Source organism: Barbus barbus, assembly GCF_936440315.1.
Source record: "Barbus barbus genome assembly, chromosome: 18".
NCBI classification, from domain to species: Eukaryota; Metazoa; Chordata; class Actinopteri; order Cypriniformes; family Cyprinidae; genus Barbus; species Barbus barbus.
The window spans coordinates 28168580-28190990 of NC_136746.1; the positions used below are offsets into that span (position 1 = coordinate 28168580).

Here is a 22411-nt window from a genome sequence, read left to right on the forward strand (position 1 = left end):
AGTTAGAACAGTATACCATAGTATGCACTGCAGCTGAATTAGGTCAGACTGCCAGAGACCTACGACTGGAATAGAAACGCTGGAGGTGGATTTGTGTGTGTCAGGACCCCAATAAATGCCTGTTTGCCTTAAGCCCATCTCTGTTTGAGAGTCGCTCTGCTAAGTCACTTAATGGACACTTACGTGTTTTTGAGAGCCTGTAAAGGTCTGTGATACTTCAGGGGGGTTGAAACAGAGTCAGAAAAAAATCCCTTGCGCATGAAAACAGCAGTACACATTTCACTACCACATATTTTCAATGTGCTGAGTTTTGGAACTTTTACATTTCTGTAACAGCCATAAAATTATAAATCTGAAGCATTGGCCATTCTATACAGTATTTGAGACAAACTGAGACTGGCTTATTTACATGCAAAATCTTTACATTTATGCAGTTTATACATTGGTGCTCAGGATTTGAGGTCGATGGCATTTTTCAAATGTTTTTGAAAGAAGTGTCTTATGCTCACCAAGGCTGCATTTATTTGATCAAAAATACAGTAAAAACATTAATATTTAAAAATATTATTACAATTTCAAATCAACGTTTTCTATTTGAATCTATTTTAAAATGTAATTTATTCCTGTGATCAAAGCTGAATTTTCAGCATCATTACTCCAGTCTTCAGCGTCACGTGATCCTTCAGAAATCATTCGAATATGCTGATTTGCTGCTCAAGAAACATTTCTCATTATTATCAATGTTTTTTGATGAACAGAAAGTTTAAAAGAACAGCATTTATTTGAAATAGAAATCTTTTGTAACATCACATTTTTGATCAATTTAATGCATCCTTTCTGACTAAAAGTATTCATTTCATCCAAAAATTTTGCTGACCTCAAAAAATACCCAATAAGAGGCAGGTTAAATGCAGACATGTTTACTACCACACTGACCCCTGAACAGTTTATCACAGATGCTTCTCAATACATATAGGCGGCACCATTTTATTACAAGGATTCTTGATTGCTTGAATTGGTTTCTTGTTCTAAGCACAGCCAACCCCCTTGCTGTCCTACACCGGAAAGATTCACTTCCTGTTTAATCCGACACATCTGTCTCCACTTATTAGATATTCCTCAGGCAATTTTAATTAGCTTCACCAGCTCTTATTTCTTAGTCTCATTTCCACATTAATAGATGCGTTTGGTCTGTTTATTGTGTGATGGTCAGGATCCCTAAACACTTTCAGGAACAATTACTGTACGAGAACAGAGGACAGTCTGTCCTAAAATTACAAAAAGAGGCGACATGCAAAAAATAGAGCTACAATCAAGCAATGCATCAGGTGAAGAGCAAATCCAGAAGCCAAGAAAAGCCTTCGACTGGACAGCGGGGTGCCAGGAAAATCAAGGGTGAGAACACTAGTCGCAGAGGAGATATCTGAGGTTTGAATTTGTTTCATGTCAAAACATCTTTTCCAGTTACTTGACAAACAATGTCTCTGTCTCCAATACAGCGGAAATATGATTTTTGCAACATGTGCTTCTGTGATCATTTGAATTAAAGGAATATTCCAGATAAACACAACTTGATGTGAACACTAACACACTTACAATGCACAGCTCAATATTTAAAACAGTTTGGAGTCAATTTTTAAATGTTTCTGAAAGACGTCTCTTATTTTAATCAGGCTGTATTTATTTGATCATATAGTAAAAAACTGTAATGTGAAATATTTTTACAATTTAAAATAAGTGAATATATTGTAAAAATCGTCTTAATTTCTGTGGAAACTGTAATACATTTTTTCAGGATTCTTTGATGGATAGCAAGCGGAAAAACAGCATTTATTTAAAATATTGTCACATTTGATCAATTTAATACAGCACTGCTGAATAAAAGTTTTTTTATTTTTATTTTTTATCTTACAGACTCAAACCCAAAATATTCCTTATATTAAAGGACTTTAGTATTGGAAGCTCATGCTTTGCTCCAGTGTGCAATCATTTTGAGCGCAAAGTAATTTTGTACACTGACCTCGGTAGCCATCGTCATCAATGTCCCCAAGAGATGTGATACACTCTCCAAAATGAGCATTGTATGCATTGTCACCGTTCAATATTGCAACTTCTTCCATCACTCCCTGAACAAACAAGTACAAAAACATTGTTTATACTCAAAACATTTGTCAATTTGCATGAAAACACTTCCCTTTGAATTTAAGTCTTGGTCATTTATGGCATAATGCAACTTGGTCATTTATAGTGTTGTTACAGTGCTGTGCCATTCAAGTGTTGTTTATAACAAAATTGGCAAATTCACCCAAAAATTATTATGTGCTGTTCCAAGATGTAGATGAGTTAATTTCTTTATCAGAACAGGTTTGGAGAAATGTAGCATTGCATCACTTGCTCAGCAATGGATGCTCTGCAATGAATGGGTGCCATCAGAATGAGAGTCCAAACAGCTGATAAAAACATCATAATAATCCACAAGTCTATCCATTAATGTATGGTGAAGCAAAAATATGCATGTTTGTAAGAAACAAATCCATCATTAAAACTTCTGGCCTCTATCCATAATATTGCTTTCTCCAGTGAAAAAAGTCATCTGGTCTGAATCAGGAGAGAAATATGCACAGATCAAGAACCATTTACTAGTGAATAAAGTCCAAAACAGCTCTGATGTTTTTTTTTCTTTACTGGAGGAAGCTTTATTATGAATTATGGATTTGTATTTTGGCCAGAAGAAAAGGTTTCAAGTTAAAAAGTCTAAATGATGGATTTTTGCCTTCTAAACAGGTAGATTATTGTGATGTTTTTATCAGCTGTTTGGACTCTCAGTCTGACCACTGATCATTTTATCAAAATGTGTTCCGATGAAGAAACAAACTCATCTACATCTTGGATGGCCTGATGGCATTTTCAGCAAATATTCATTTTTGGATGAACTACTCCTTTAATAAGTAACACAGATGTAAGTGAACTCACATTGCCACTGCTGAGGTAAACAGAAACCTGGCCTTCATCCCGGATCTCGCTGTGCATGGGTGCTCCCACCAGCAAGTCCGACAGTCCGTCTGCGTTTAGGTCAACTGCACACAATGAGGAGCCAAAGTAAGAGCCCATCTGAAACCAAGCCGAGCCAAGAGCAAACGGGTCAGGTTACAACGCCATGCACAGGGCACATCACTCCTCTATAAGATGCATTACCTCATACAGTTCCCTTTGGAAGAAAGTCAAGCTACAATTTAACTACACTGCCCATATTTGAATGTATATGAAGATGAATGAGAAATGAGAACCGGTTTTCAGCTAACAGCTTAAATTTTTGTCCTTTTTTCACACAAAACTAGAGCATGAGTAATATATAGTACTTTAACCCTGTAAAGGCTCAGAAAAATCCTATTTATTTATTTTATAAATGGAACTGTTTATTGAACCTTTAGACAAAATATATTTTTTTTAATCATTGTCTTTTTTTTCTGAGCATCATATTTGATACATCAGGCTTTTATTTGGTGCAGGTGCTGATATTTATATGGCCAAAAAGTAAGATAAAATATAGAAGTAAGAAAATAAATGATCTTTATAAAAGTATAGCAGACTACTTCATAAAACTCTACTACATAAAACTCATAATAACATAAATAACAGATGTCACTCTCATATCTCCCAATATGTCTTAGTAAGCCTGATGATTATATATGATACTCTCATTTGATTTGTCTAAATATTATATGGATAATCAAGTAAAGCGGAGTTGCTTCAGTCCAGTAAGTGTTTATCTTAAAATATTATACTATAAATGTTATACTTAATATAAATCAGTACATTTTTCACAGCAAGAGACATGTGAGCCAACCCCTGAAGGTGGACATTTTTACCATTACACTAAAAGGTCTTTTACTTACTAATCAACCATCAATCAGGTGACAGAAGGCATATACATTGTACATTGTGTACAGCAGGTTTTAGCTCAATTTTAATCATGTTGATAATCACAGGCCTTAGAAATGTATGTATCAAATATGATACAGTAGGCTTAGAGATAATTATGCTTTTTTGCCTTTTTAGGGTTTCGACAGTCCCAGTCCAAACTAATTTTCAGAAACAACTCTTTCTGTGTTCTTCAGAAAAATAACTTTTCCTATTAAGTAACTATGGTGGATTATATAAACATTTTACATTTGGAATAAATTATGCTTGTAAATAATTAGAAAACCTGAGCATCATACTCACCATTTTCCCTGAGGCTTCAAAGGTCTTTACAAGAGACGTTCCTTCGATTCTGAAGATGTAAACCTAAAATATGGACGACAATGTAGTTTTGGAATGTCAAAGTGAGGGTAATGTAAACAGAACCTGGAACCAATGATGCAATTTCTGCAAGGCACCACTCACTTTTCCACCACCACTGTCTTGAGGAGCACCGGCCGCCACGTCGATAGTATTCGGGGAGGAGAAGTGACCAGCAGTCACAGCATACCCTAAAAAACACAAATCTGTGACGGACTGACTACAGCATGGAATATTGAAGCGGTTATTAATATCTGAGCAGGTATTACCGAGGTAACTGTATCTGCGAAGACTCAGGTTGTCTTGATTTAGGTTGTAGTGAGTATTGGATGTCATGTTAAACACTTTGACCGTTCCGGTCCAGTAGTAAGAACCAGGTGCACCCATGATAACCAGCTCCTAAGAAACAAAACAAAAAGCAATAGAGATCCATTCAAAAACTACCAATTTTTCACAGGAGAAAAACCGAAAGCCACAAACTGTTGTGTTATTATCTGCTGGTAACCCAACCGTGAGCTGAAAGGACGGCTGTCGTTCGTTGCTTTGATCACTCAATGGAGTCTTAAGCTGAAGGAGAACTCAAGCCTTTGAACGGTTTTAATTGCTCCACATTGTCACACTTCAAACAAGACAAGTTTTCTCCATAGGGATTTTCTTGTGATACTGTATAAATGTTTGAGGACAGGTTGTGAAGCATATTTACTTCATTTAAAAGCAAGTAGTACATATGACAAAAATGTTTAATTGCTGAAATCAATACTAAGCTCTAGAAGAGACTGGATTACAGAATCAGAGAACTCAGATTTTTTAGACCAATATATTGCATATATATGCAATAAAAATAAAAATAAATATATAATATAATATAATATCCACTGATGCTTGAAGTTTGCAGTCAGTAATATTTTTTAGAATAAACAAATACATTTATTAATATTAAAATTAATACGTTTTATTTCAAATAATTGCTGTTCTTTTGAACTTTCTAATTATCAAAGAATCCTGAATAAAAATGTGTTATGGTTTCCACAAAAATATGTAGCAGCACAACTGTGTTCAACATTGATAATCAGAAAATGTTTCTTGAGCAGCAAAGCATGATTTCTGAAGGATCATGTGACACTGAAGAAAATGTATAAGTAATAAGTAATGATGCTGAAAATTCAGCTTTGCATCATAGAAATAAAATATATTCAAATTGATAAGTTCTTTTAATTATTATTATATTCAAACGGTACTGTCAAAAGTCAATAGTTTTATATTGTTTATTTATTTCGTTTTTTTTGGGGGGGGGGGGGGGGGGGGGGGCAATGCTTAGAAGCCTCGAAAAATCCCTATTAAGAAAACAGAACGGAAAAAATACTTGTGAAACCAAAGCCACTGAAAAAGTTGCAGGTCCCTGCTGTGCTCTAATCGACATACAGTATATAATTAAAAAAATGCACAATTTGTCATAAATGTTTGGCTATGAATCTTTGGTGGAAAAAACATTTTCCCTTTTTCCAACACTCATCTCAGAGGATACAAATATAAAAGTGTGGGCACATAGAATATCCCTCATGTGTCGAGGAAACAGGGTCTTTACATAGCTGTTTTCAGTTCTATCAAGCCACAAATGGACACTTTTCACTGCTTTTTCCATTTCACAACGCCTGACTGCTAAAAAACCCACACAAATGCTATTTGACTCGGTCAGTCCTGCCAAACACGTAAAAACAGCACCTCCAGCTGATCCGACAGCATTCAATCAAGACATCTGTTTTAGACACTTAAGGTCTTGAAGGTCACTTAAGACGTTCTGCCAAATGATAAAGTGCCATTACCATCCAAACTACAAAGCAGCCGATGCAGATGCCATTCTGCTATGGGTTAATTCCTCTCTGTGAATGTCCAATACTGACTGACCTGAGGTCAGCTTAAATGCAACAAGACAACAATAGGTCTGTTTGAAAACCTAATGAAAAGCAAAGTGAAAAGGGTCAGAGAGTGATCTAGTGATGATACTGATGAACTGTTGGGCATCACATCTGTCAGTCTGTGTTCTTGTATTTGTTCCAGACATTACATCCAAAGCCTGGACTGCATGTTAATGGATTGGCTGCACTACAGACAAAACGCTGCAATGGTCAACGTACAAAACAGAGGGCAAGTGGACAAACAATTCACAGCCTTCAGCAAACGTGTGCATCACACAGAAACTGTTTGAATTCTGTTCAAATTCCTACAGGGATCTGTTCAACAGAGGCCGTGGACACAAACCAACAGGCCTGCTGAGCCAAAGACTGGAATTAATGCAACCTTCCTTTTAAAGAGATAGTTTAAACTTAAATCTATCATAATTTACACACCGTTCCAAAGCCATATGACTGTTATGAATGTTATGAAAGGGATTTTTTTCATACAATAAGTGACCAGGGGCTTTCAAGGACCCCCCTCCCCCCAATTTTTTTTTTTTAATTAAAAAAATGATCATTGCAGAATAAAGTAGTCCAGATCACTTCTGCAATATACTAATAGTAAAGTTAATTGAAAAAAAAAACAATACAATATAAAAGTAATTTAAAAATAACAAATTAGCTATTTCCATCAGTGTTACTTTAGTATAATTGATACTAGATTTTTATACTGATTATAGTTTTTCTAATATTTTCAATTAGATTGGATTCTTCTGTTTTCACTCTAATTTTAGTTTACATTTCCCCCTGATTTCCATCCAACACAACTCTCAATTTGTCACTGTTGCAAAACAGATGGGAATACAATTTTTAAAGTCATGAATTGTGTTTCTATCTTTGTTGCCACAGATTTCTTAGTGCCTTTTTCTGTTCTAAAGAAAGGGGTCCCAATACTTTGTCCATTTAGTGTATGTACAAGTCATTGGTGTTTGCATTTAAAGTCACACCAGAGGTGTTCAGCTGGGATTAGGAATTTGGTTTCTGCTAAACATCTTAATTTTTGTGTTCTGAGGAAGAAAGATCATCATTCAGGTGTGGAACGACATGAAGGTGAGTTAATGATGACAGACATCTTTAGTTTAACTATTCCTTTAAAACCCTGGAGAGTAAATATATCAATCATACTTTGTTAAATGTGAGTGTTCATACATGTAATCACAGCACAGGCTCGCCAGCCCAGAGCGCCACACATGTGAAAACACATAACATACTCGTACTTCTACTGACCTCAGTGAAAACGCCTGCGATCCCGGCTTGGCACGAGCCATGTTCTTCCCCATAGGTCTTCTTATGGTCTGTGAGAGTGAGTAGGGGGACAGAGAGAGAGAGAGAGAGGAAGGAAAAAAACAACAGACCACAAATGATTTCGCTGTGAGCCTGAGCCAGCATTTACTGGAGTTCTTCCGACATTCCATATGGAGTTAGTCAAAGTCCCAACTCCATCCAAGAGGAACCTGGGGGCCGAGATACAGACTGAGAACGACCTAGCAGCTCCACGTTCAACAAAAGCTCTCACTCTGGAGGGCTTTGAGAACGGTGGGGATCGCTGTGCTCTCCGGTTACAAAAAATATTGGGCTTGGATCCCCCCATAATGCATTGCACACACATAGAAGGCCCCCGATGGCAATTCACTGGAGTCGGGAAAAGATATGGAAGGAAATAAATAACTCGGGAGCTGGACACGGAAACTAATTCTGATCAAGAATTCATGCACCCTCCTTCGCTCTTTCCGCAGCAAATCAAAACATCTTGTAAAATACAAAAAGTCCTACTGGGATGATGAAATCCAATGCTGATGGAGGCGTTGAATTTAATATACTACAATAACATCTGTCAGAAGTATAATACGTGATGGGGGGAGCGATAAAGAGCGAGCGCGAGCCAGTTCTGATATTGACAGTTGTTGATTGGCACTGGAACATTCCTGGTTCAAAACAAGTTCATTTTTGTGCATCTATGGCATGTTGTCGACAGAAAATAGTTTTTACTCATTTCACAGTTTGTAAAAATAAGCAAAAATTGTGTTTGCCATAATGTACTTTGGGGTAAAGCAATGCACTGGGATGGAAATTAAAATATACACTATTCTGAAAGTATAGCCACAAGACTTAAACATAATGCACTGTAATAAGTGGCTAGTGTAAGGAAATTGCTAGCCGACCTAATCTGTGCAAAATTACATTCAATATTTCTCCTATGATCAGTATGAAATCCCTAAAAACTTTTGCTTGACATGCACAAGGAAAGGAGATAGCGATAAAGAAAAACTGCCTTAATAAAAATAACTGTGAATTCTGCTATAAATAAATAAAAAAGTTCAATTAAAATAAATAAATAAATTGAGAGAAAATTTTAATTATTTTCTGTGGTATACAGTATAATAATATGCAACATATTCAAGTAAAGCTGTTAAATTTTAAATACAGAATAAACAAACAAACTTTAAAAAAGTAAAAACTTTTTGTGGTATACAACATTATGAACATGGAACATTCTTTTAATTCAAAATAAATAAAAAAGGAGAAGTTGAAATTGTTTTCTGGTATATATTATTATGCCACAAATTCAGGTAAAGCTGATAAAATTATAACCCTGGAACTGTCCTTTAAAAATGAGTATGTTTTGTGATCTCTCAATATCATAAAGTTTTTTGTGACCCTGGACCACAAAACCAGTCATAAGTGTCAATTTTCCAAAATTGAGATTTCTACATCATCTGAAAGCATGGTGACATAACGGTCTTTTGGACATGCACTGTGGTCATAATGTTTGTTGAATAAAGGCTAAACCGTCCTTTATCTTGATGTGCAAAGAGTCAAATATTTAACCAGCATAACCCCAGATGTGTCCTCCAAACTCCCAGATGCTGCGCCCTGCCTGATGGGTCATATTTCTCTCCAGCGTGCTGCTTCTTTTCGATTCTGAAGGTGCCAGCGCTTTGATGCCAGAAAACATCAGTCTGAGGTTTTGGAGGAAGTTCAGGGCGTCATAACTCATTGTGAAGCCTGTTGTGAACATGTGCCACAGTAAACAGTGTCATCTTTCCAACTTGTTCTGAGGGTTTAAGGCTTGGACTTGGCCGTCATTTCTGTAGTCCGCTTCAGTGGAGAGTTTGCTGGACTTGTGATTTGATAAAGACCAAAGATTCTCCAACAATAGGCCTGATTATCACTAACTACCTCACAATAGATCATACACTGTCATACATATCAAAGATCCGGTACACAATGTAATGAATCACCGTATCATAACTGAACCACAATTTCACCCGGCATGTAGAGTGAATATACAGGATCAGTTTCAATCTCTCTCACGCGGTTCACTTGACTTTAGTCCATTATGGCGCCTCGTGGAAGCGGATCTGACCACACTGAGAAACAGCGGTTTCAGAGTTTGCACTTATTTAGTTGACCTGCTTCTACATGAATTGAACTGTGGTTCAATTATGATGATACTTGGGGTTAGAGGTTTGCTCAAATGACTAACCCTAAGTATTAGCAATAGTAATAGTGATGTTTGCTTCAGCATTTACCACTAACACATGCTTTCATTGCTGACTAACAGGAAAATACCAGCACTGATATTGATACTGATGATACAGCATACTGAATGTTATTTTACCCAAATCAAAAGTTATAAGACTATAGTGATTTTGTAAACTAAAACCAATAATTTTTTATTTCACTTTTATTTGTTTCAACCAACAATGCAAAAAATGAAAGTATTTTTGTCTTATTTTCCAAATTTCTAAACATTCTTAAATCAAGATACATCCACTTGAGAAACAAAATTACGACAAAGTCTTGTTTATAAAATATAGTCTTGTTGTATATAAATATAATGTGTATATGTATATATATATATATATATATATATATATATATAAAAACACACATACACTTATAAAATCTTATATTATTAAATACTATAATAGTACATAAATAATCCTGAAAGATAATTGAGATGAGTTAAAGTCGTAAAGAGCATGTCATACCTTCATAACACGGTATGAGAGGCTGTGACTTGCCCTGCAGAGTGGCTGGGATGACGGAGCAGTATCCGTGAGGGAGGATATACTCTGATTCATAATATACATTCTTCCAGCGGTGAGCACAGGCCTGCAGACAATACAAGAAAATGAAGAGTGAGCGACGAGGACTATAGAAGTCAGTCAGGGTAGATGCTGGGATACTTAAAGGTGCAGTAGATGATCTTGGAAAATGCTAACTTTAGCCTGATAGCACTGAAAGCGAATGTCCCACCCTCCCTGCAAATCACCGTCCAAAGCCACGCCCCCTGAACACACAGATCAGACGACCAGAGACAACATTACTATAATACATCATGTGTCATTCACCGGTGAGAAAACTTTATAGTACAGTTAGTAAAAGTACTATAATAGCAGGAAGGAAGATCAGGTTGTTGATGTTTGCCTGCCATTCTCGCTCTGTCTGCACAGCATACGTGAACGCGCTGATGACGTATCAGTTATAGTTTAAATTTTCTTAGTGATAAAAATCTACCTCAGTTTATGCTTAAAACAATAGGGGGCCCTTTTACATTATAAGGTTACAATTAGGCCTAATAACTTAACCCAAACTTAAATTTAATTACTATTTATTTTTAAATAGATGATCAACACTTTAAATAAAATGATATGCAAACATGTAAATTTTTCAATGAACTTATAAATAGTAAAATTTCTAGGCTATTTGTTAAAATATATTCAATTACACACTGGCTGTCATAGCATGTTTCATAACAGATTAATTTAAACATACATGAAATAATTAGGACTAACAGGTTTAGTAAAATATGACCAGTATATGGTGTAATATTTTGCGAAATGCTCCTCTTTAGACTTCATTTCTCTAGTGAACTAACGAGCTGTGGACACTGATGACTTGCTGAGGTAAATGAAATGCTACGTGACATTTTATTTCCAAGCCGTTTTGTTGATGTCTTTCTGTGGTTGAAACAATGATTGAACGATTACATGAGACATTCAGTCATGTTTATTCGCGTTAAAGCTAGTAAAAGAAGACACGGCTCAGACACGGGAACCGGAGCTGATCGCGGCCGCTCGAGTCAATGCTTGTGCTGGGTTTATACCAGAGCGTTTCTGAACCGTCCCAGAAGAGGCTCTCCAAGCCGTTTATACAGCGATCTGTCATGCCACATCAAAGACTGTCAAAACGCCATTTATTATTTGAATTTCCTGGAGAAGAAAAAAAAATACTGTATTCATTCGGTACACATGCGTACCGAACTGAAAGACCCGTACCGAAAGGATTCGGTATGAATACGTGTACCGTTACACCCCTAATTAATACATTTATACCACTTAACTTAATTACTGTTATTTGGATGTGAAGAGACTTTCAACCAGCATAACAAAAAATGTTTTTGAAGACAATCACCTATTGCACCTTTAATTTGACAGGAATGCCAGGTATGAGGTTAAAGACAGTACAATTACAACCCATTAAACAAACTCTACAGTCCTTGAAGCCTCAGTTTAAATATGGTGTTTAGCATGACAAAGGTATAGCACACACATCAGGTCCGAAATTACATCATCTTCATCAGCTTGCATGTTAATTGCACCAAGAAACAAACACGATACACAGACAATGCTTCTTCTCTTTATCCCAGTGTCACATTAACTTCTGAGGCAAAACCAGAGCATAGAGCCAAGTCTGGAAACGGCTGTGGATCTAATATGTCCACTGAGAAAGGGTTGGTGGTTTTAGAAAGCTGAGCATCTTCATTCAAACAGCTCTGATCTCTGGAACAACAGAAGCGCTCAAGGCTGTGAAGGCAGCCAGAGAGCAGAGAGACACTGAGAGAGAGAGACAAAGCAGAAAGGTCATAGACAGAGGATAATAACTAAAGTAGAGCTGCATTTCCTGACGGAAATCACTGAAGGAAGTTCTTGCAAAGCAGAACAGTGTTAAAGTTTCAGTTAAGCCCAAAGAGTCTATGCATTAATACTTTTATCTTAATATTCTCTTGATTTTTTACATACTTCTCCTCAAGATTTTAACATAACACTTTTCATGCTGATCTTTATTGATGATTTATTTTTCGATTGGGAAAAAATGCTAGGGATGTAAACATCTGGTATTAATCAAAATACATTTAAAGTACAAAAAAAACACAAATGTACAAAATACTGATTAAATAAAAAAACAAATGTATATAAAATATAAAACATACATAAAAATATAAAATATTGATTAAATAAGTCATTATATAAAAATAATATATATACATATTCATTCATAATGCACATAGAAATGGATTTTGTTACCTCCCGACTAAGATAAAATGAGAAAAAAATTACTTTTAGGATCTTAACAAAAACTTCAAAATAATCACAAGAGAAAAATTGGTTTATGTGTTTGTATGAGAAATAGAAATAGTGGTACTTGTCTCAGCAAATACCATCACTGAAACCGAGGCACATAAGACCGAATTCAACTTTAATCAAGTCATTATACCCAAGGAAAAAAATATGGAAATGATCAAGCAACAAACCAAAACCTTTCTGTTTTGCTCATTAATACAGTATATTCATATGCCACAAACTTTCCTTTCCCTATTTGATCAAATCCCTCATCGAGGAGCTCAGGACTGTGGAGAAACCAAATTCTCTCCAAAACAGTTGAGCTTCCTATTTCTCCACTTCCAACAGCGCTTACGCAGTCCATTGAGATAAACAACTGATTTAAAGATATTACAGCCACACAGATTCATACGAACGCTCACACATGATGTCAGATGACTATCTGGCAGTAGTTTGTTGTGTTGAGAAACACTGTTAGTCTGTTAGACTGTGTCAGAGCCTAGAGCAATCCGCTCAACTGTGCTGGCAGCATCATCTAAACTCATTCAATAACCATCTCAGCTGAATGTCAATAAAACAACCTCAGCCTAATGACAACCAAAGGAACAAACTCCAACTTATTCCCTGGCAGCCAGTGCTGGGAAACACACAGGACAGATGTAATGAAACACGTAATGCTCAACTAAATCAGGAATGAGTCTGAGAGGCTCTGAGTCACCGCGGATCACGGGCTAATCATGTTCCTGCTCATGCTGAGAGCTGATTGGCTGAGGGAAGGCCGCCACATCTGCACAACAGCTCTCTTACATGCCTCACATATAAACGTGAATCTCTTCAAATACAGCTATTTGTTGTGGTGGGATGCACTCACACTGTAAACATATACATCTAAGAAACACATGTTGAAGTGCTTTCAGGTTATACATGAAATATATTTTGTATACACACAGCTTTCATTGCAAATCTATGGAAGCTCGTTATCGCCATGGAATTAAAAACATAAAAGGTAATTGGGACTTTTTATATTACAATTCTGACTTTTTTTTCTTCACAACTTTTAGTTTATATCTCACAATTCGGACTTTGTTTCTTGCCGTTTTTAAAAATAAATCATTAATCTTAACTTGTTTCACACAATATGGACATTTTCTTGCAATTTTGAGTTTATAGCACACAATTTGGACTTTGTTTCTTGCAATTCTGGAGAAAAAAGTCATAAATCTGAATTTATATCTAACAAATTGGATTTCGTTTCTCATAATTCTGAGAAAGTGTACAAATTGTGAGATATGGAGGAAAAAAAGACAGAATTGTGAAAAAAAAAAAAAAAATTGTGGCAGAATCAGGCTTCCATAGGTTTGCAATAAAAGAAAACAAAAAGTTAGAATTGCATTCTGATTTATCTCATAAATCCAACTTTTTCCTCACAATTCTGTGTTATTTCTCGCAATTTTGAAACAAAGTCTGAATTTTGGGTTAAAAAGTCGCAATTACCAGTCTTAGTTTTTTATCATGAAATAAAAAAACAGGCTTCCACAGACATTAATCACACTACAGTTCTAAAGTTTGGGGTCGGTAAAAATGCAGTAAAAACAGTATTATTGTGAAATATTATTGCACTTTAAAATAACTCTCCTTCAGAAAATATTAATATGCTGATTTGCTGCTTAACTCTTTCCCTGCCAGTGTTTTTTTTTTTAAGTTTCCAGCCACCGCCAGCATTTTGATGATTTTCCCCTAAATTTGACGGTCCTCAGAATATTTTCTGCTATGAATATATGAACATATTATATATAAAAATAAAAATCCAAGCCTCTGCTTTTAATTAAAAAAACTATTTTATTCTATCTTCATGTGCTCATTCTTTATCACCACTTGAATGCACATAGGTTTCATCAGAAATACAACATTTTGGACAAAAAAACTGAGAAACTGTCATATTCTTTCACCTGTAAATAATTATATGAATAACTGAAATTACATTCAATAAACAGAACAGACAGACATAGACACATACAGACACGTTTATACACACAAACACACACATGTAGGCTACATACATACACACGCACACACACACACACACAAAAAAGTGTTGAAAAAAGTGGGAAGTGTTGTCTCTTAATTGACGAGATATCTAGTCAATGGCAGGGAAAGAGTTAAGAAACCTTTCTTATTATCATCAATGTTGAAAACAGCTATTTTTAAAAATTTTATGAAAGTATTTTTTTTAAGAATCCTGGACAAATAAAGGTCAAAAGGACAGCATTTATTTGAAATAGAAATCTTTTGTAACATTATAAACATCTTTACTTCATTACTGTCTCTTTTGATCAGTTTACTGAGCTCAAATGGTAGCGTACATATAAAGATTATGGTGCAATGAACATATTGAAAAAAACCAAAGTCACCTCTATGGTGAAATACACAAAAAAAAAACAAATACACACAAAAAAAAAAGTCCAAATAGTCTCTAAAGTCTGATTGCATGAGCTACACCACATCGCCACATTGGTGCGCCACATCTCCTGCCAAACTCCTCCGGATTGTGTTGGCATCTCCATCACTCGTGCCTGAATGCCCATATGTTTAATCCGGTTCTTTGACTTGTAAATACTAATCTACCAACCAAATTACCATCATTACAGCTTCTACTGTAACATATCATCTCTCCCTCATCCTCTTTGATTTGAACATATCAGCGCTGTAAGTGTCCTTGCCTCTGATCAGACCACCCTGATACTGCCTTCCTGTAAGACGCCCATCAAAACCCAGAGGAGCTCGAGACTTCAACCCCCACGGCAGCAGAGAAGTAACGATGTCTCGAGTCGGACCACCACGACACAATTCAAGCCTGAAGAAACCAAGAAACCCAGAAGACTGATACTGATGTCTTGTTTGTCCAGTTAAAGTGTCTATTCTGAAGCTCCAGTTTGTCTTCCTGAGAAAATGACCCTTACTTCAAACACTTTCTCTTGATGTACAGACCAGCTGAAGTTTAACAATGCGGTTGTCATGAAAGAGTCTTTAACAATGATGGCTTCATCATTTCTGCCCATGTTTTACAAGTCGATGTGGTTTGTGTTAAACAACTGCTGAGATGGTTGAAAATTCAGCCGTTATTGTGGAACAACAGATGAAATAAAGCATGCTTGAAGCTATTATTACTTAAAAAAAGTCTATTGTATTCTCATTGGAGAAAAGCATAAATTTCCTACTCTGACAAAATCACTCAAATGTTGAATCAACACACAAAAATCCAGACAACATTGACCTTAATTACCTATTTAATGCGGAGTCTTTCATCTTCGCGTTTTATGTAAACTTTGAACAGGTTTCATTTCTAATCTGCTTCCTCAAAGTAAATGTTCTGTGCAATATTAACTGCTGCAAAAATAAGCCCTAAAACCCAGATACAAGTTTTGCACTTCTGGTTCCATAATCCCAGTCATTTTTTGAATGGGTTTTTGTTTAAATGCCTGAAATAAGGTCTGTATTTAACACAAGCTCTTAATATTTTACATTTATATTACATTTCATTCTAAAACATAAAATACCTCAGCAATACCCCACTTGTGATTTTTTTTAAGCTTTTACTTGTCTTGAAAAAGGTGGACAAATGTCTAAATGGGACTACAGAGGTTGTCGGTGACGTTAAACATCGTCACAATGAAACTCATCTACTCACTAGTCCCTTTTACAGCCTTGTAAGCCCTTTTCTTAACTTATATATTTTAAAAAAGGATTGAAAGATTTGTCAGAAGCTTAGTTATACAACTTCGTTTATAGCCTAAATTCAGGTTTTTACCTCTGGAGATTGTATTTAGACCTCAAAATTCTATGCCATGCATGGTGCAAGAAATCGCAGGGAACAAAGGTACGTCTTGACTCATTAGTGTTGCCAGATCTTGCAATAAAAAAACAGCAATTAAGAACAAGCCAATAATAAACATAAATCCAAACGCAATACCTTGTAAATAAGCACCATACCAAAATATCTCAACCTGCACCTGCCTACTTTATTAACTTCATAAACTGGATTGCTTCACCCAATAACAAACCCAAAGATGTTTAATAAGCATTGTTTATAATATGTGACCCTGGACCACAAAACCAGTCATAAGTGTCCATTTTTCAAAATTGAGAAGCTGAATAAATAATCTTTCCATTGATGTATGGTTTGTTATGATAGGACAATATTTGGCCGAGGTACAACTATTAGAAAATTTGGAATCTGAGGGTGCAAAAAAATGTAAATACTGAGAAAATCACCTTTAAAGTTGTCCAAATGAAGTTCTTAGCAATGCATATTACTAATCAAAAATTAAGTTTTGATATATTTACAGTAAGAGATTTACAAAATACTTTCATGGAACATAATCGTTACTTAATATCCTAATGATTTTTGGCATAAAAGAATCTATAATTTTGACCCATATAATGTATTTTTGGCTATTGCTACAAATATACCCCAGCGACTTAAGACTTAAGGTTTTGTGGTTCAGGGTCACATATGTGGACATGGCAAGAGCACGCACTGCAAAGCAGCCTTCCAAACATTAACCAAACTACGGCTCTGTCAACAGTGTTTAGTTAAAATAATCGAACATAACGAGTCTTTGGTTGCTGTAATTTTACTTCAGAAATAGCAAATACCAAATGCACGAGATGGCAAAACATTGCTATGGTTACAACGTTGTCAGTCATGGCAGTTTTGAGAGTGAGTTCTGGTCTGTATACGCAAAACTGTAATTTAGTGAATGAACTCCCATATTTAAATGCGGTTGTCACTCCTGAAACTTTACAATGCATAAACTTTTGCTGGCCACAGAGTTAATTTTCTGCAAAACCAATCCAATCCAACCATTCCAAATCAGAATCCAATGGAAAAATCCTATTGGTTTTTTTGTCAAAGGAACCCTGGCAATGATGACATCCAGGTTGGCCTACACAATTATGTCATCCCTGTATCACTCTATAACAACAATTCATCCAATGAGAATTTAGAGTTACAGTTGGGAAAGATTACTTGTTTTCTGCTTCAAAATGGAACATACCAGAATTTTGCCGTTGGGTTTGTCCTGTCGAGCCAGACTGACCCCCATCCACTCGTCATTCCTGTCGCCTTGACACGTCTTCCCACAGGACTCCCTCTGCTTATTTCCTAGAGTACAGAATGAGAACGTTACTGTAGCCAACAGAGAGATAAACATCCCTGTCTGTAACGAGAAACACAATAAAACCACTCCAAGACCAGACAGGCTGAAACAAAAGTCAGACATTCAATGTTTGAGTCCATTTAATATGCTTGAATACAGACAATACTGCTTGTATTTTTGCAATGTAAAAGTCATGTGTATCAAATGCAAAAATGAAATTCAGTGTTTACAATACTGGGGAGAATCACAGTCTAGAAGATCTATTTTTATTTCTATTGGCCAAATCAAGTTCCAATCCCACAATGTAGTAGTAAAAAGATGCGAGCAACCTCTTAAATACTGCTTAATTAACTTTGGCTTCCTAAAATGATCATTAAAGCCATGCAAAACACATCTAGACTAATTATTGTGCATATTTCTCTATACAAAAAAGTACAATGATACCAAAAGGTACATTGTCATAAATAGCATGGTACATTTATCTGGTGATCATTCAGTACCATGGTATAGTTAAGCCATGTCACATTTTATTTATATAGCACTACATCTAAAAAAGAGTTGTTCAAAGCTGCAAACAAACAAAAGACAATAGTTAAATGCACCAGGGCTGCTTTTCCCAAAAGCATCGTAAGACTGTATTGACAATTTCTACAATATACTTATGCTTACGATCCTTTTAGGAAATACAGCCCAGTCTGTTTACTAAAGACATTTAAGAAAAAACTCAAAGCATGATCACAGTTCATTTACCTCAAAAGTTTTGGATTAAAAATGGCTAACATTGGTGACCTTGGAAAATATAAACTATGAGATATCAGCTTCTTGAATCAGACATGATCTATTTTGGAGGTATCTACTGTCTATTTTGGGTATTTAACGGTACAAAAATGGAGGATTTACGAGCAAGGCGTGTTATTCCTGCAGGGAGTTTATCTAAGCATAAGGGTCGGCTTTAATATTTATCTATGAGCGTTGAGCTACAGCGGCCCTCTGAGGGGCAAACTGTGATTGTCCACAGGAGAAAGAGTGATGACAGCGGCTGTTTTCTTTGGCTCTGGTTCTTTTCTCCTCCTTCTCCTCAGACTGACAGCATCAGTATGGAGATTTAAGTCTGCATAATGCCCAACTGAACTGGGACTCCTATTCTACTACCACCCAGATTTGACTGAATTAAACAATGCATAACCAGAAATCTTCACACCGGCCCAAAAATTAGTCTACTGCCTACAAAGACAACATCCTTACTGTCTAGGAACCTCAAAAATGATTTGGAATGCCGTACAAGTGCCAAACAAATAATGCCCTAGACTCGACTAGTCCGATGTTAAGAACAAAACTAATAAGCAAAAAATAAAACATACAGAGCACACAAATATTGGGTATATTATTTGATCAATAAATACAGTAAAAACAGAAAAATTGTGAAATATTCTTAAAATTTTAAATAATGGTTTTTCTAATTGAATACATTTTAAAATATAATTTATTTCTGTGATCAAAGCTGTATTTTCAGCATCATTACTCCAGTCTTCAGTCTCACATGATCCTTCAGAAATCATTCTAACATGCTGATTTGCTGCTCAAGAAGAATTACTTATTATTATGAATGTTGTGCGGCTTCATTTTTGTGGAAACTGTGATGCTGTTTTTAAGATTCTTTGATGAATACAAAATTTAGGCAAACAGCATTTATTTGAAATAGAAATCCTTTGTTACATTATAAATGTCTATACAGTCACTTTCGATCAATTTAGTGCATCCTTGCTGATTAAAACTTCTAAGAATCTTACTAAACCCAAACTTTTGCGCAGCAGTGTCATGTAGGACATTTTGGTTACCCCTGTCCAACAGCAAGACGAGCACTAACCAGTAGAAACTATAGGATTAACTAGGATGGAAATGCATAAGCCAGACTTTTTTTAGCAGCTATTGCACAAAGTCTATCAGGAAACAACCTTTTACCTCCTAAACAGCAGCTTGTCAAAGGTGGGACAAATGGTTCTAATCACGTCTTGTTCTGGGCTGTTTGAAGTTAATGCTTTTGCCCCCAAAGCTGCGAAGCATCCAAAGCACACAACGGTGAGCGCCAGATCTCAAGTTAGGAGGGAAACACAAACTGTCAAAAACCAAGATGAAGTTTGCTTGGGATACGGACGAAACATTATTTTCAACAATTAGCAGCATAGCATCATCCAAAAAACACTACTCATTGAACACAGATATATTTCACGAGGTCAAGACTGCAAGAAAACCACGAGAAGAATTCCCTTCTTAAAAATCTTGGCCATCACTTCAAATAAGAAGGCACGAGGAATGTTCCTCAGACTTTAAACATCTCATCAAATCAGCGACCCCAGTTCCCCCCCGGCCATCTTCGTAACAGTCGTGTTTGTTTTCGCATCTGTGTGGGTCCTGAGTGCCACGTTCTTCTGGTTGTGAACCGCTCAGCGAGGGTATGGGAAGAAGGACGAGATCTGGAAGCGTGTAGTGAGAGAGCATGAGGCCGGAGTGTGCTGGTCGGTTAACGGATAACTGAAAGAAAACAAATGTGCATGCTACTTTGATCATGAAGGTCAACTAAGATGGATGGTTGGTTTACAGAGAATGTGGTAAAAAATGTGTCAGGTGAGAATCTATTTAACACTGTTTAAACAAATCAGATCAACCGATAACAGTTCAGTCCAATGGATGGCAATAGCATGTTGCTTAGCTAACAATGCAACACTAACATACAAACAGTTTTCATTAGATTTCACCCAATTTCTGTACAATTTCCACTACTGTATGAAATGTAATCAACCCACCTATACATACAATTCACTGCACTTTCCAGCTGAAATGAACACTAGTGGTAGCAAAACACCAACTACTTTTCTTCCTTTTCACACAAATTTTGATTATGAAAGGAGATTATCAATAAATAAAAACTTATTTTTGGCCAGTTCCTTGCACAATACTAATGTTAAAACACTTTTGCCGTAGTACATGATTTGTAAACTAATACATTTTGACATTTGCATATCATAAACATCTCCATATGTATGTCTTTATGATGTCGTAAACTTGTTCATTAGCTCACCTGGTACACTTGAGATGCAAAGCACTATGGTTCGAGTCACGTATAAAACGAATCAAAACACCACAAAAGAGCTCAAAGGTTTAGTGTAGGCGGTACAATACGTTATTTTCAAATGCATTATCCTTTTAACGCCACTCAACAGACATTTAATTTCCAAACTGCTGCAATATGTACAACGACCAATGTAATAAAACATTGCCAGATTCACATTCATTGGATAAAACTGAATGTGCTTTTAGAGCCACTCACTGGACATTTCACATGTCACAACATGTGCACAAAACAACATAATATCATTTTGCAGAAATGTTGCAACAGGTACGTTTTTTTCACAATAAGCCTGGGCTGAATGCAAGTTATTTATAATAAACCTTTCTCTCATCTTTTATACCAGTTCTTCCACTGAAATAATTGCAATTGCTTTGCCTTTTCCTTAAGGAACACATGCAATGCTGCCTTGGCATAAAATCAATGATGAATGGAGTTTAGGTAATCGGCTCACTACGTTTTGGAACAGATCTATTCTGATAGTACACTATAAAACACATACTTCAGTGCAATAAACCCTCATCCCACAGACAATCAACTGACTCTATTACTCTAAATAAAGATTGTAATTGCTCATCCTGAATATGGCTTTGAATGGGCTCTGTGTTGCTTAGAAGGAAATAGCATAATTACTGTATTTGATGAAGCTAAGAAACATACTAGAAAGTGGAGGATTACCTCCCATAACAACTGAGGACAATGCATTTCACTTTACCAGTAAAGAACTTCAATGAAGGCTGTAAAAAGAGAAGAAAGGATCTGCAGTACACAGCTAAAGAATTGCTCAAAATATGCTAGCAATTATCAAGATCAAGACCATTTCGTAACCGATAAATAGTTTCATGTCTGCAAGCAGATGAGTAAATGTCTAGTCATGGTACTCCGATATCATCTGACCCCCGTCCACAAGAGTCACAAAACATTCTTCATAAATTGACAACAGACGGAAGGTTTAAAGAAATAGGTCACTAAAAACTGACAAAATTCTGCCATAATTTACTCACCCTTATGTAATTTCCAAAGCAGCAGGACTTTTCTTCTACTGTGGAACATAATATACTGTATGATGTTTGGCAGAATGTTCTTGTTTCACAGAAGAAATAGTCACATAAATTAAAGGAAGTTCACCCAAAATGGAAACTGTCTGAAAATGTACTCATCCTCAGGCCATCCAAGATGTAGGTGAGTTTTGTTATCAGAACAGATTTGGAGAAATGTAGCAAATGTAGCTGCTCAGCAATGGATCCTCTGCAGTGAATGGGTGCCGTCAGAATGAGAGTCCAAACAGCTGATAAAAACATCACAATAATCCACAAATAATCCACAGACGGCCTTAAAGGATAAATCCACTTCCAGAATAAAAATTTCCTGATAATTTACTCACCCCCATGTCTTCCAAGATGTTCATATATTTTTTAACAAAATGAATCGTTTCTCTAGATAAAGCCATTAATCCTCAAATGAGATCGTGTAGAGCCCTTTGAAGCTGCATTTTTGACCTTGAAATAGTTGGCCACCATTGAAGTCCACTCTATATAT

General features: G+C 36.0%; 1 protein-coding gene across 1 annotated transcript in view; it reads right to left on the reverse strand.

Annotated features, from left to right (window-relative positions):
* The window catches only part of itga9 (integrin, alpha 9), an 87421-nt gene that overhangs the window by 60107 nt on the left and 4903 nt on the right, over positions 1-22411 (reverse strand). The window contains exons 3-10 of the mRNA XM_079439339.1: positions 17644-17750; positions 10232-10355; positions 7464-7531; positions 4551-4680; positions 4387-4472; positions 4225-4287; positions 2974-3111; positions 2021-2126 (exon numbers count right to left, since the gene is read on the reverse strand). Of these exons, the coding sequence (XP_079295465.1) occupies positions 2021-2126; positions 2974-3111; positions 4225-4287; positions 4387-4472; positions 4551-4680; positions 7464-7531; positions 10232-10355; positions 17644-17750 (822 nt within the window). The remainder of the gene's footprint in view (positions 1-2020; positions 2127-2973; positions 3112-4224; positions 4288-4386; positions 4473-4550; positions 4681-7463; positions 7532-10231; positions 10356-17643; positions 17751-22411) is intronic.